Below are 15,120 nucleotides of genomic sequence, written 5' to 3'. Positions count from 1 at the left end.
AAAATAAATAGATCACAATGAATTTACTCTAGAAATTCAAATACAACTTAAGTTTCTTTTATGTCTTTTCATATTAAAGTGGAGAGCAACCTCATAGATATGACAAGATTAATGAGAGAGTGAAACATATGATGTAGTTTTCATGTAAAATATTTAAATTAATTCTACTTCTAAATATTTTTGCATTTTAATTTTAAACATATAAGTAAAAATTGTGTAGGAGAAATTGAAGGACTATAATTTAATGAATTCAAATAATTAGTGATGATAAAGATACATATTTTATTACGATACTATCAAGATTCAAATTTCTTGAAGGTGAGATTGTGATATAGGTTTGTCCATGGATAAATTTGATGTTCTAGATCTTCTTATGAAAGTTTAACTAGAAATAACTTCTCGCTTAGATGTATAATCCTCTATAATATTATAATCTATTGTATACAAATGAACATACAACTATTTGTATAATCCAAAGATTTAAAAAAAAATATTGTATAAAAATAATTTTAAAAATAAAAAAAATTGATAAAAAATATTCATTTTTAAAAATCTGTAATACGAAAATTTTAGTTTGACTTCAATTTGGTGAGGCCACATATTTGGAACCTCGTCATCAATATCAACACATAAAATTAACATGAATAGTCCAAACTCATGAGCATTGTAGGGCAACAAAGGCATAAAGCCCATGGGGATATTACTTGGAGCACTGATCACTTGACATGAATGCCAATAATATCAATATGAAGGCTCAAATCCACGAACATAAGAAGTCATTAAAGATAATGCCTACAATTATAAATGATCTATTGATGATTGCAAAAACAATATCATAATTTAACTATCACACTACATTATGAATGACAAGTCTAATCATTTATTTTAATTCTATTTCCTCATGATTTATTTGTTAAAAGTAAACTAAGTAATACCATCTTAAAGACTAAAATCAAATAGCCTAATGATAATCAAATGTCTCTACAAAATGAAAAAAAATCTATTGAGGGCGACTCCTGGAAGGCCGAAGCTATTCTGGCTCCAAAACAGACTTTTCATGCAGCGTATCGTTAATTGCAAAATCAACAGTGTAAAACGCGTTACTAACGCGTGTATTAGTCAATCCATACTACCATTTTGAAACCAGAATAGACACGTCCCTCGTGGAAGAGGCTTGGTCAGTCATGGAGGTAGGTGAACGCACAAAAATAATATAAATTGGGCCCCCAATTAAACTATTCGGATATTTTGATCCTCGTAAAGTGGAAATGCTGAGCCAACCGTCGATGCGAGAAAAAAAAAAGAATGCTGCCGAATCGACTGAGACCAGTGCAAGAGATTGGTCAGTCATGGAGGTAGGTGAGCGGGCAGTCATTTAGACATCTCTCATCAAACAACCCACCTGCCCTTTTGAACGAAATACCATTGCTAATCTTATATCAATTGTACACTGTAAAATGTACACCTCTTCTTGAAACCAAATTTCTTTGTATATTTGGTAAGTATATGGTTTCTGTGAAACACCCATTTGGAATTATGTTTGTCTGAGTCCTTTCTAACGGTTGTTTGTTGGATTTTATGACATTTCAGTCTTTAGTTCTGTTGTTGTAGCTTGTGTGAATAATTAGTTGTATGGTAATATAATGCTTTTAATTCATGGATTCTGCAAAATACTCATTTGGTAGTTATGACTTATGCCTTTGAGAGTCCCTTTTTATAATCGTTTTGTTGGATTTCACAATGTCTCACTTTCTAGTTCTGTTATTGTGGTTTTTTTTAACAGATTAGTTGTGTGGGTGTAAAATTTTTGTAGTAGACAGGTTTTGCGAAATACTCATTTGGCTGTGCATAGTTCTGCTTAATATTTTTTAGTTGGATTGCAAGTATTTCCACTATTTAGTTCATGTATGTTTTATGCCTTTGTGTGAATGGATAGTTGTATGGGATCTAATTCTTGTAGACAATGTACTGCAATTTGCAGGCTGTTTGCGAATTTGTATTCATTTGGAGGCTTAAATGGCAACTCTCATTGGGGACAGTAAATCTGCAGTTCAACCTTCTGAAGAACAGGTAATTTCAACTGTACACAAAAAGCATTGATCGGGTGTCTCTAATAATTTGCTTGATCTCCCGTAACGCAGTTATGAAAATGGAGTGGCAAAAAACTGTACTTAGTTAGGTCTTGAATGTTATCAAAATTTCTAGCATAAATTGACTTTACCTTTTTCCTTTGATTCGATCAAAAAATACAAACACAGTGTAATCCCAATAGCTCGCATTCTAATTCTATGGACTGGAAAATTAATTCCTTGTATGATTGTATCTTTTCTAATTGGGAAGCAGCCTTGCCCAATTAACCGCTAACTTAGATTCCTTGGTTGGGGAGTCTTTTTTGAAAGAATTTTTCAACATCCGAGATTAATTCACATGTAAACTGGGGATTTTGTTTGGTGGTTACGTTCTTCTTTGGGTCTTCAAGCGAATCTCGATTCAACTGATAACTGCTTCTGGGAATATTCTACATAGAGAATGATTATGTACATTGGAGAATTTTTGAAGAATAGTGTAGGAATTGTTGTATTAAGGACATTTTCTCACACCATTTCAAAGAGGAGTATACATGTTCTGAGGAGGTTACAGTCATGGTAGTATTGACACATTTAAGCAATATTCTCATATTCCAATAGCGCTTCCCAAATCTATTCCATAAGCTCAAGCCTAAGATTCTTCCACAGTGGTTTCCTAATATTAAAATTACACAAAATCATGTAAAATTAATGTACTATTCACTGAAATTACGGCTAGAAATTACTTCATGTCAAATGGCTCTGGATGTGGGTTCTTTCCAAAATTCTAGGGGTAGGACAGAAGAAAACCTCAAAGTGCTGCAATTTTTTGTCGTTATGTGGCATCAAATACTAGAGTTCACTAATTCATAAAAAAAATCACTTGTCCAAAAACATGGATTCCCTTGAAATACTTATTTTTGTCACCTATTTTTTTCTGCAAAGTGAACTATCAAAAAATTCTAAGCCTCAAGTATCACAACAAGAGAACCGAGTACTTTTATAGCAATCCTAGGTTTTAACCAATTCCCATAAACCTGTGAATTGAAGGATCAATTTTTTGTCGTTATGTGGCATCAAATACTAGAGTTCAATAATTCATAAAAAATTTCACTTGTCCAAAAACATGGATTCCCTTGAAATACTTATTTTTGTCACCTATTTTTTTCTGGAAAGTGAACTATCAAAAAATTCTAAGCCTCAAGTATCACAACAAGAGAACCGAGTACTTTTATAGAAATCCTAGGTTTTAACAAATTCCCATAAACGTGTGAATTGAAGGATGAGAGGATGCTTCATCGATTGCTAAATAAATTCTTCCCATGAGTAACCAGGTCCACGACCACTTTGGATATAGATATAGTCCTTACATTGTTACGTACAATAGGGTAGGAATTATTGAATATTAGGGACATTTTCTCACAACATTATAAAGAGGAGTATGCATGTTCTGAGAAAATAGTCATGGTAGTTTTGACACATAAGAATTTTTTTCATATTCTACTAGCTTTTCCCAAATCTAATCCATAAGCTAAAGCCTGATATTCTTCCACAGTGATTTCTTAATATTAAAATTACACAAATGCATGTAAAATTAATTCGCTGTTCACTAAAACTATGGTTATAAGCTTTAATATACCTAAATTAGTTATGTAAATCACTTTGGAAGTGGGTTCTTACCAAAATTCCAGGGGTAGAAAATAAGAAAAACTCACAATGCTGTGTTTTTTGGTCATTTGGTGGCATCAAATCCTAGAGCTTAATAATTCATGTAGAAGTCCACTTGTCCAAAACACACACATTCCTTTGAAATACTTATTTTTGTTACTTTTTTTTTGCAAAGTGAACTGTTAAAAAATCCAAGCATCAAGGACGACATCAAGAGAACCGAATACTTTAATATCAATCCTAGGTTTTAACTAATTCCCATAAAGCTGTGAATTGAAGAACGAGAGATGCTCCATCAATTTTGAAATAAATTCTTCCTATGAATAGCAGGTCTACAAACTCTATGGGCAGAGATATAGTTCTTACGTGGCATCCATTACCTGAGAAGATGCTATATCAATTTTTAAACAAACTCTTCCCATGAATAGCAGGTCTACAACCACATTGGGCATAGATATAGTTTTTGCATGGCATCCATTACCTGAGAAGATGCTACATCAATTTTTAAATAAATTCTTCCCATGAATAGCAGGTCTACAACCTCTTTGGGCATAAATATATTTCTTACATGGCATCCATTACCTGAGAAGATGCTCCATCAAATTTTAAATAAATTATTCCCATAAATAGCAGGCCTACAACCTCTTTGGGCATAGATATAGTTCTTACATGGCATCCATCACCTGAGAAGATGCTCTATCAAATTTTAAATAAGTTATTCCCTTTAATAACATAGATAGAGCTCTTACATGGCATCCATCACCTGAGAAGATGCTCCATCAAATTTTAAATAACTTCTTACCATTAATAGCATAGATAGAGTTCTTACATGGCATCCATTACCCAGCCAATTTGGGAGGATTTTGTATAATTGAAGTAGGCTGATTTGCTAGCAGTTTTTTTCATTTCTTCCCTAGATTTGATATCAATGAATGGAAGCCTTAATGTTCCTGTAAGTTATAGCCGGTGGAAGTGGGGAAGACAAAGGATGCTCTTCTCCTGTTGGGTCTATTTTGGCAATTGCTATGATTAGTCAGCATTGCAAAAACATCTCTACAATAATTAGTGTTCACTGTTAATTACCTATAGCATTTAGTTAATTGTGCATGTCTAAGTAATTGTCTTATACAAAGCAAGAATTTTTTCCTTAAGAACTGATTTGATTTGCAAGCAGATCAGTAGAGATGCATTTGATAGCCAAAAGTGGGTTTGTATTTTCATTTAACATGCATTAAGTTTTTCAAACTTTTCACTGTTCGAGGTTCTTGTGCTTTTTTGACAAGAGCTCTACCTGAATTGATTTTTGGTTGATAGTTTGTACTGAAAGAAAATTGGATGTTGTAGCAGGTTGTCCTTGATGAACAAATAGGCCACATTCGGGTGGTTACACTCAACAGTCCTCGTAAATTGAATATTATTTCATCAAAAGTGGTAAGATTTACATTCTTTATCTTCCACATTTGGTTTTATTTCATTAAAGGGGAAAGTCATTTCCTAAGATAGACACTCTTTATCTTCCACATTATGTTTTATTTTATCAAAGGGGAAATTCTTTTCATCCATGCTTGGTTCATAGTAGTGTCTTACTTCTACATGATGGTAGGTCTCCCGATTAGCAGAGCTCTTTGAAAAATGGGAGGATGAGAAAGAGGCTGAGATTATAATAATCAAGGTAGAATTATACAAAAAATGATGTAATTATTCACATTTCATTGTAAAATTTAAAACTTGCAATGGATATTGTTACCAAATAAAATCATGTTGAACACATGCTTACATCAGTCTTCCTTCAGGGAACCGGGCGAGCATTTTCTGCTGGGGGAGACTTGAAAATGTTTTATGAGGGAAAGGCAGGTGGGCAATTTTTTTTTTTTAAACGTAGATCTCTTCTCTCAAGCATCCAAACCATTTAATATTGAGCTTAAGTGTTCCTGCTCAGAAATCAGTCTTCAAATCTGTTCATTCTGAATGTTATGTTTTTCTCGTGGTCGTCCTCACACTTGCAGCCCCTGATTGCATGTGACTAAACTAAGCTCTGGAAAAGTGCATTTTAGTATTAGGATATATGTGTTTGTCAGAGAGAGTGTTTTGCAGTCTTAGAAGGCCAAAGAACCCATAGGAGTTATAAGTGCTTGTAAACAAATGAAACTGTATTAGATGAACAACTTTTCTGTATGAGGGAAAATGAGGAAATTCTTCCAAAACATACTGCATATTCAAAATTTTAAGACTCTGCATTTTTTCTCTCCTTGGGGAGTTTGATGGCAGAGAGAAACTTCCTCTTGAGGGAATCTTTCTTTCACCAAATATTAATCCCATACTGCGAGAACTTTTGTTCAGAATCTGTTTACTAAACTTTTTTGGGCTAGTGATAATGTCTTTCTAGTCTCTCAATTTTGTGTACTGGGTGTGAACTTGTATATAAATTTGAACTTGTGTGTATTTATGTCTTTCTAATCTCTCATATTGTTACTTTTTATATGTGGGATGTAAGTGTGTCAGAGGGAGAGGAAGAGAGTAATTAGTTATCATTTCAAATGGACCTGAAAGAGGAAGATGCTGCATTAGTCAGTTATTTTCTGCAATGAATCTGAAAGAGGGAGAAGTTATAACAAAAAAATAATCTTATGCAGATGAATCTTGGATTGAGGTTGTTTATAGAATGTATTGGCTTCTATACCATCTTCATACATACAAGAAAACTCTGGTAAGATTTTTCTTTCTTTTGAGAAATCTTTTTTTTTTATAGTACAGAAATTTAATATTCTGATGCTTGTGAGAGCTTGGATAATAAGCACTGTAAATGCAAATCTTGCTTTGAATCAATCCCCTTAGAAAAACTTAGTGATCATGTTTTGTAATTAAACTATTGGAAGCAGAATATTGCACGGTTATTTAAAACAAACTATTGAAATGCTTAGTTTTTATGAAAATGTATGAGAAGTGTTTGCATTTATCCAAACTGCTCACATGAGATCTCAACATTTGTACATTAAAACTTCTCACTTATGATACAAAAGGTTTTGATACCTCATTCTGTGTTTCTCTATATTTATCTTATACAAAATATTCCATTTTGGTTTATATCAGGTTGCAATTGTTCATGGGCTTGCCATGGGAGGAGGTGCAAGTTTTGCAGTTCCATCCACGTTCTCAGTTGTTACAGAGAACACTGTAAGTTGTTTTCAACCCAGATATGAATTTCATTATCATTGTAAACAATGACAGGGTAAGTCCTGTACGCATTTGTAAATGCAATTAGCTGCATGTATGAAGCAACGAATTCTGTTCTTGTGGGTCCTGTCTGTAAAGGATCCTTACACAGTAGGTGGAAATACTTAGTCAACAATATAAACCAGTCCAATCTTGGCAATCTCTGTTTATCTTTAGTCCAGTTAATAATCATTGAGTTCATCTGACGATTCCTGAACAATGTAATGTGATCATCCAAAAAAATTTCTTAGTCCATAACTTCCCATATAATTTAATGAGAATGTAATCTTGTCTCAAAATATCCTGTCTTTGCAATGATTGCAACAGGTATTTGCAACTCCTGAGGCTGGATTTGGATTTCACACTGACTGCAGCTTCTCATACGTTCTGTCACATCTTCCAGGACATCTTGGTACAAACATATTATCATGTCTGCATAGTCACTGTTGAATTTTCAAGTAATATGATCCAATGTTGTGTGGAGTTTAAGATTTATATATTTTTGAAAGAGGTAATGCAAGCAGCATCTGAAACGTCAGTTGGAAACTGCATGCTTCAGTCCAAAAGGAAATTGAATTTGAGAACTAATATATAAGAATGTGTACTTTACAAGCATTTCAATCACTTGCAACCAAATTCATTGATGGCTGGTGAAGGAATGAAATATCTGCTATTTAAATACAAAATTTGGTTTCAGAATAATCTGAATGTTTCTCTTGTTTGACCGGTAATAATGCAGGGGAATATTTAGCATTAACAGGAGCACGGTTTGATGGCGCAGAGATGGTTGCAACTGGTCTTGCCACTCATTATGTTCCGAGTAAGGTATTGTTTTGCCGTCTCTGTTTCTTACCCAGTTGAAAAAGAGCTTTAGGTATCTAGCACAGTAAATTTTCTTCCTTGTCTGCAGCCTTGAGCCTAGCTGGTATTTGTTGAATTTACACGTCACATACAACTTTCATATAATTTATTGAATTTTATACATGTTAGGATTACGATTTCAATGCAAATCTTTAATACTATAAAGTGGTCATTTCACATTTAATTATATTTTTCTTCCTCCACACCAGAAATTGCCAGAACTTGAGAAGCGTCTAGTCAGCTTGAGTTCTGGAGAACGTGAAGCTGTGAAGGCCAGTATCGAAGAATTTTCTATTCAAGTCAAGCCTGGGGAGAAAAGCATTCTGAATAAGTAACAATTCATCAATATTTTTACATGAGTTTATTAGGAAATTAAGATCCATCTATGCTTGTTTGGATGTAGGTCATATCAGGGTACTTTGTTTTCTGGGCATCTTTTTGTAGTTTAAAAACTAATTGATTTCAACATAGTGCTTGTAACTGACAGATTTGTCTCCATGCAGTATTCCATTGATTGATAAGTGCTTCTCCAAGGATACGGTAGAGGAGATCATAGAATCTTTAGTGAGTCACCTATCCCCAACCCTGAGTTAATTTCATAGTTTACAATTTACATGATGTGTGAAGTTGTTCACAATTGAATCTATTTCAATAACCTTCCTTCATATGATTGCTTTTCAGGTTGAAGCATCTAGTTATACTACTCAGTTATCTTGTGATTCTCAAATAACCTTTTTATTTTTTGGAAGGCAACCATTAGAAAATTGGTGAGAATAGCATCAAAGCAATATGTAAAGAATGCTTTACTCTTGTCTTCATCAGGTCCAGTGTTTTTTTATTAAGAGTAAATAGGGGGATTTTGAAAGGGCCTCAACCGTTTTACTCAGATCAGGACAAACCTGACTATGAAACCCAGCAAGAACAAACCAAACTACAAGAAGAGACAAAATGTAGCAAGGCTGTAGTCTAAAAGAAAGCTAACAGCATCTCACGAGGTGTATCTAAACCAACGGACACAGGGCAATCCGTCCACCAATAATGACCAAAGACCAGCCAGCTCAAGTTGGTTTGAAGTTAAAGTGCTTTTTGAGTGTTATTTTTGATCCATACATCTATTTTTTTTTGGGCTTGCCTTTGCTTTTATTTGTTTTGATATTAATAAGCAGCAGAACAAGGGTGCTGTCCTTATAAACAACAGCCCAAAGGGCGTTAAGTTAACAACAATAACAGTAGCAACACATTAACAGCACTTTAATAGTCAACTAACATCAAAAACTAATCAACAGTAGCATCAGCAAAAGAAAAGTTTTTTCTCTGGAAACCTTGTCCAGCAAGCTATCTATACTACTTAAAGTCTTAGCAAAAGGCCACCTAGGGCCACAAACAGCATTAATAGTGTCTAAACTATTAAGAGTATCTAAAGGTGTAAAGTTAACAGCAATAACAGTAGCAGCACATTAACAACACTTTAACAGACAATTAACATAAAAAACTAACCATCAGAAGCATCACCAAAAACAAAGTTTTACCTCTGGAACCCTTGTCTAGCAAGACTACAAGTATTAGCAAAAGGCCACCTAAGGCCACAAACAGCATTAATAGTGTCTAAACTATTAAGAGTATCTAAGGGCGTAAAGTTAACAGCAATAACAGTAGCAGCACATTAACAACACTTTAACAGACAATTAACATAAAAAAGTAACCATCAGAAGCATCACCAAAAACAAAGTTTTACCTCTGGAACCCTTGTCTAGCAAGACTACAAGTCTTAGCAAAAGGCCACCTAGGGCCATAAACAACATTAACAGTATCTAAACTATTAAGAGTATCTAAACCATAAACAATATCTAATCTAATAAAAGTTTCAACATAGGGCCACTGGGGGCCATAAATAGCATTAACAAAAAAACTAAAGGGAATTCATCCCTAGCGAACATCCTTGAATTTGCAGCCAGCTTGGTGTAGGACATTAGACCAATCTTTAGTGAGGAACTTAAACAATTCCTTGTAATTTCCTTCATCTTTCTTATCAGTTCCCAGGATCTTTTTTTGCAACAAGCACAGGGAGGTGGCAGAACTGTGCATTGCCCCCAAGCTGAACTGAACTGAGAGACACTCCCAAGTTTTCCTTAAAGTTCAGTGACCCTGACTTTGACCTTTTCCAGCTCAGAACAGGTCCCATCTTGTTGGGCTTTATAGTTGCCTTCTGTCCTAGGTTTGTTAATCTCCTCTTCTTCTGGTATCATATTATCTGCGAGATTAATTGGCTCCATTTTTGTACTCTCCGAAATATGGGTGGAGCTGTCTTCAGTCATAGAGCTTTCCCTCTCCCCTTCCCTCTCCACTTCCTTCTTCCCCACTTCGTCGGCTTCCTCACTTTTTCTTTCCTTCTCATCCTCATTACCGTGCTCCTCTTCCTTTGTATCATAGTCCACCAGGTTCTTAAATTCTCCTTTTTCAGCAGAGCGGGTAGCCAGTCTATGTGACCTCCTAGGGGTATTTCAATTTTTACTATTATCTTCTAACCACCTCTTGGATGGTCAATTTGGCCTTTTTAGCAGAGGGGGCAGGTTTTTTCCCTTTCCTCTTTCTACTACTAGGAAGTGAGGCTTTGCGTTTAAGGTCTCTAGGCTCATTTTCAGTCTACTGGTAAAGTGGGTCCTTTCTCTTGGTTCTGGTCTAAGTTCAATTTCATGGATATGTAGTAGGGTCGCTTCTTGTTTCCCCACCCAAAACAAAAATAAAAGTAGCACAAAATTGGATGATATGTTTATTTTATAGATGTATTAGTATATTCACTGCAACTTCCAATAGTGCTTGTCCACTAGCTTCGTTTGTTTAGCCTTAATCTTCTTTTTGAAAATTGAAACTAAAGATTTCTGTAGGTAATGAATTTTATGGATGTTTACCCACCTCACAATTTAACATGATTTGCATATAAACATGTCTAATGCCAATTAATCATGCAGGTCGCTGAAAGCAACACAGAAGGAAACGAATGGGTCAAAGAAACCATCAAGACTCTGAAAAGATCTTCTCCATCAGGATTAAAGATAACTTTGCAATCGGTAATGCCCCTTTCCCCCTGTATGCCTGTATTTTTAGCATGAATATCTACTCGTTTATTGTTTTAGATCTCTTGTACCATTATAACTACCGTAGCATTATATATATATAATCCCATTCCCAATTGATTTCACACGGTTTTTATGTGTATAAAAAGCGCATAAAATAATTTCATTCCCAGTTGATTTCACAAAGTTCTTACATTTTGGAAACTGCCTAAGCATGGTTTGGCATTTTGTGTTCATTTTGGGTAAAATTTGTTATCCAGATTCGACGAGGTCGTAAACAAATACTATTTGAATGCCTAAAGAAGGAGTTCAGGCTCACAATAAACACTTTGAGAGGACTGATATCCAATGATATGTATGAGGTGATCATTGAAAATTTGTCCTCATTTATTGTATTGTGAAATCTAAGTCTTCTTGTTTCAAACTAAGCTCACTTGACTGTATATAGTTCAGTGGAAGGTTATAGCTTATGCATTCAAGCTCTGATATTTTCCTGTGTATATTGTTGAATGATGTTTGTGAAGGGTATCCGAGCAATAATGATTGAAAAAGACAACTCTCCTAAGGTTGGTACTCAAATGCCATTATTGACTGCCAATTGCATGATCTTGTACTCTTACTACACTTATGAGTAACTTATTTACACCCTTTTCAACTACTGGCAGTGGAATCCTCTCTCTTTGAGTGAAATCACTGAAGAGAAGCTTGAGTTAGTCTTTAATCCATTCAAGGATGAATTTGAACTACAGCTACCGGAAGAAGGGAAAATAGCCAGGTTTAGTGTTTCACTAAGACTTTCAACCAGATGTAACTTTTATGTGTTGCAGTGATTCTGTTTTATTAAATCAAGGGAAATCTCACCAAAATGCTCTTGCAGGTGGGAAGGGAAATATGAAAATTCAAGCTACCAAAAGAAGTAGGATCGATACCTCTACGGTTTCCTTTCAAAATATGGAGCTAAATAAGTGAAGGCATAAAATATGTTGATGCCAATTGGAGAGTGGCGATCCTTGTTTTATTTGAAATTGAACACTTCCTTGTGACTGTGAAAGTATATCAACTATATTAATAGAGTTCCATGTTTCACTATTTATATTCTTTTTCCTCTGTTCGTTCTCCCCTTTTTAATTTTTATTATTTATCTCAAACATAAAGCAATATTTGTATTTACTCAACTTCAAAAGCTATAGCGCAAAACAGTAGGGGAGAGGGGTCCATACTCATATGAGCTTAACATGTAGCAGTATGTAATTTTGTAGGACCACCATTCTTTTTAGAAATGTGAAATGATCTCTTATCTATCTATAATTAAGGTACAATTAAGGTTTAAAGGTGTGATTCATAATGCAATTCATCATATTAACACATCTAGTGAGAATTGTCCTTTGAATAAATTTCTAAATATTCAACCAAAACTTAATCATGGAATTCTTAATAGTTGAACCTAAAGAATATCATTTGTTGTTAGGACAATATCATATTCTTTTTTAAAATATAACTTATATGCAACCTAAATAATCTCAATACCTTTTGGTAACCATGAATCATGTTATCTCTTAACTTTTTTAACACAAATGACATAATAGTTGAATAGAAACTACTATTGTTATAAAAATAACACTTTACTATTCAAAATACAACTTATATTCAACTTCAAATGATTATAACTTTTTGACAATCTTTCATATTTCATGATAAAATAAAAAGTATTTACTATGTTCACTTTTTATATTTATGATAAGTAAAAACATATAATATGAAGGTACTCCAATGCACTTCAATGCATGTACATTATAAACACCTCAACAGTTATGCATATAAGAAACAATATTTTCCCATATAACAACAATGTTTGTTTAGATAAGCAGATTATGTTATAAATGACACACTTACATTGAATGAGTATGATATTTACTAGCAATTGCACCTTGGTGTGCAATGGGTACGTCGAATAAGTGTGGAAGTTTAATTGAATTTTTTTTTAGTCTATATTTTGTATACATTTGTGTAGTACATGATATCAATTGGTAGGACATTTGTCAAATGATGTTGTTTTTGCAACAAATGTCTACAGTTACACTCATATTATGTTTGAAATAGGGAAAGAGGAACAATGAAAGAGTTAAAGGAAGGGAGAATGAGAGATAGGGGTAAGGAGATAGAGATATAGATAGAGATAGAGAGAGACCGAGAGAGAGAGAGAGAGAGAGAGAGAGAGAGAGAGAGAGAGAGAGAGAGATAGAGGTGGAGAGAGATGTAGAGATGTAGAGATATATATGGAGAGATGTGGAAGAGGGAATATGGATATATAGAGATAGCGATGCAAAGAGAGAGAGAGAGAGAGAGAGAGAGAGAGAGAGAGAGAGAGAGAGAGAGAGAGAGAGAGAGTCTTTTCCTAGTTGAGGTTCCACACCACTTTGGCATACTCATTGTACATTAAGGTAGTCTATAGATAAGGTTAGATATATCCACAATTCAAATACTTCCTATTGATTATACTTATATGTTTGTCCATAAACAACTAGGTGGTTCTTTGCCTACAACAATTATTTGTAATCAAGATTAACAATAATACATAGTTGCAAAACATATATAATATAATTATATTTAATATTATATACTCTAATATAATTATGAAAATAAAAATAAATTTTTTAATAATATATTTATATATTATAATATAATTATTTTAAAAATTTTTAAAAAATAAATTTAAATATATAATTAACTATTTATAAATTATATTTGTTATTTTTATATATGTTATAATTATACATAAATAAAATTAAACAACAAAATATTTTAAATATATAATTTTATGATCTTATATAAAATATATACTAAATATTATATATTTCTAATATAAATTTTATATAAACTAAATATATGATTGAGTTAATTTTTAAATTACATTTGATAATTTACAATAAAATATAATTAAATAACAAATATATTGATAATTACTTTATATAAAAATAATAAAAATGATACGTTAGTTTGGAAAACATAAACAAAGCACGTATTTGCCTTACACATTCCACGTGCCCAAGTACTACCTCTACAAGGGGTATCGTGGCACTAATTCGCTCTTCTTTTGAAGCTTGTTGGATTTGCTTCGAAGATTTTGAATATATTTACCTATTTCTTCTATCATGCAATGCCTTGCGAACTAAAATGTAACACAAACTCGTGAAATTAACACCAGTTGAATGAGAATCAATTTAAATCAATGGGAAGCTATCATTAATGAATTACATTTCAAAGTGGTGGAAATAGGCAGCAAAGATTGCAAAACAAATGTCTTTTCTTTTCCTTTTGATGTTTTCAGGTAATGCTATTCTCTCATTTCTTCTTCTGAATGTGAGATCTGTTGTGTATCTTTTTCATCCAGATTTTTGTGATCAAGCCTAACAGGACTAGGCAGATCCATAGTGTTGATCCAGATCATGTTTAGGAATAGAGAACATGGAAAAGATTAGACTGTACAGATCTTCTGCCATTGTTATTCAATTAGAATCTCCTTCAAGATTATCTGGTATGTACATTTTTATAGACTAATCTAGGTTTGAAGCTTCAAGTGAAATTCCTCTACTGACTTTGAGGGTACGATAATTAAGGAGTTTTAAAGTATTTAGAAAATTTGATCACTTTCTAATGACAGTGGTTGGCCAAATGGGATAGCATGGACGGTTTGTGCCCCATGAGAATTGTTGACAACTAATTTAGCCCCTTTTTTTTGTGGCAAAGAAAGAATGCCCTTGGAAAAAAATCTAAAGAATGCGGTAATTATACTGGAGTATCTTTATTGGTTTTGGCGAGTATTTTCACTTAAGGGAGTGAGTAGGGACCATCCTACTGCTAGTGCCAAGAGATCTTGCTCAAGAGGAATCATATCAGTTGGGGAAGCAATTATCTTTGAGAGTTATGTGGGTAGTTGATCACAACAGAGATTTGCAATGAATGTGAATTGATTTGAGAGATGGGCTAGCAACACATATGAGCCACTTGCCTGAGATGACTAGCGCATTCAATAAATGTAATCCACCAAAAATATCTGGATAAATTTAAATTATGAGTAATGAGTGGCGACGATTGATGCAATCGTCTTGTAGCACCTCTAAGGAATTCTCAACCGGAGGTCCTTCACCTCAAATAAGGGAGTGCCTTCGGCGTAAATATGAAACAAAAAAAAAAGTAAAAAATTATCTTATTAATGAATGAATTTATGTTTTTTTAAA

At 33.6% G+C, this 15,120-nt stretch overlaps 1 protein-coding gene across 6 annotated transcripts; it reads left to right on the top strand.

Annotated features, from left to right (window-relative positions):
- The first annotated feature begins 1,287 nt into the window (after positions 1–1,287).
- Positions 1,288–11,975, top strand: LOC131030334 (3-hydroxyisobutyryl-CoA hydrolase-like protein 5). Of its 6 annotated transcripts, none has more exons than XM_057961086.2 (16): positions 1,288–1,498; positions 1,982–2,070; positions 5,082–5,165; positions 5,338–5,406; positions 5,528–5,588; positions 6,368–6,441; positions 6,825–6,908; positions 7,275–7,359; positions 7,687–7,772; positions 8,018–8,139; positions 8,312–8,372; positions 10,778–10,876; positions 11,143–11,244; positions 11,407–11,448; positions 11,548–11,657; positions 11,760–11,975. In XM_057961086.2, the coding sequence occupies exons 2-16, from the start codon at positions 2,017–2,019 to the stop codon at positions 11,800–11,802; spliced, it is 1,176 nt and encodes a 391-aa protein (XP_057817069.2). In that variant the 5' UTR covers positions 1,288–1,498; positions 1,982–2,016; the 3' UTR covers positions 11,803–11,975. The 6 variants fall into 6 exon arrangements, with proteins under 6 accessions (XP_057817069.2, XP_057817071.2, XP_057817068.2 ...); XM_057961088.2 differs by having other exon boundaries at positions 1,332–1,355; XM_057961085.2 differs by having other exon boundaries at positions 1,334–1,355; positions 5,079–5,165.
- Positions 11,976–15,120: the final 3,145 nt, after the last annotated feature.

Source organism: Cryptomeria japonica, chromosome 1 (genome assembly GCF_030272615.1).
Source record: "Cryptomeria japonica chromosome 1, Sugi_1.0, whole genome shotgun sequence".
Lineage (NCBI taxonomy): Eukaryota > Viridiplantae > Streptophyta > Pinopsida > Cupressales > Cupressaceae > Cryptomeria > Cryptomeria japonica.
This window is presented reverse-complemented; position numbering and strand designations above follow the sequence as displayed.

What these genes read in the sequence shown, in the direction of transcription:
- LOC131030334 (XM_057961085.2), top strand. Translation starts at nt 2,017, where the DNA reads ATGGCAACTCTCATTGGGGACAGTAAATCTGCAGTTCAACCTTCTGAA. An exon ending in GAGAAAAGCATTCTGAATAA is followed by an intron (nt 8,140 to 8,311) that starts GTAACAATTCAT and finishes GTCTCCATGCAG; the next exon opens with TATTCCATTGATTGATAAGT. An exon ending in AAAAAGACAACTCTCCTAAG is followed by an intron (nt 11,449 to 11,547) that starts GTTGGTACTCAA and finishes AACTACTGGCAG; the next exon opens with TGGAATCCTCTCTCTTTGAG.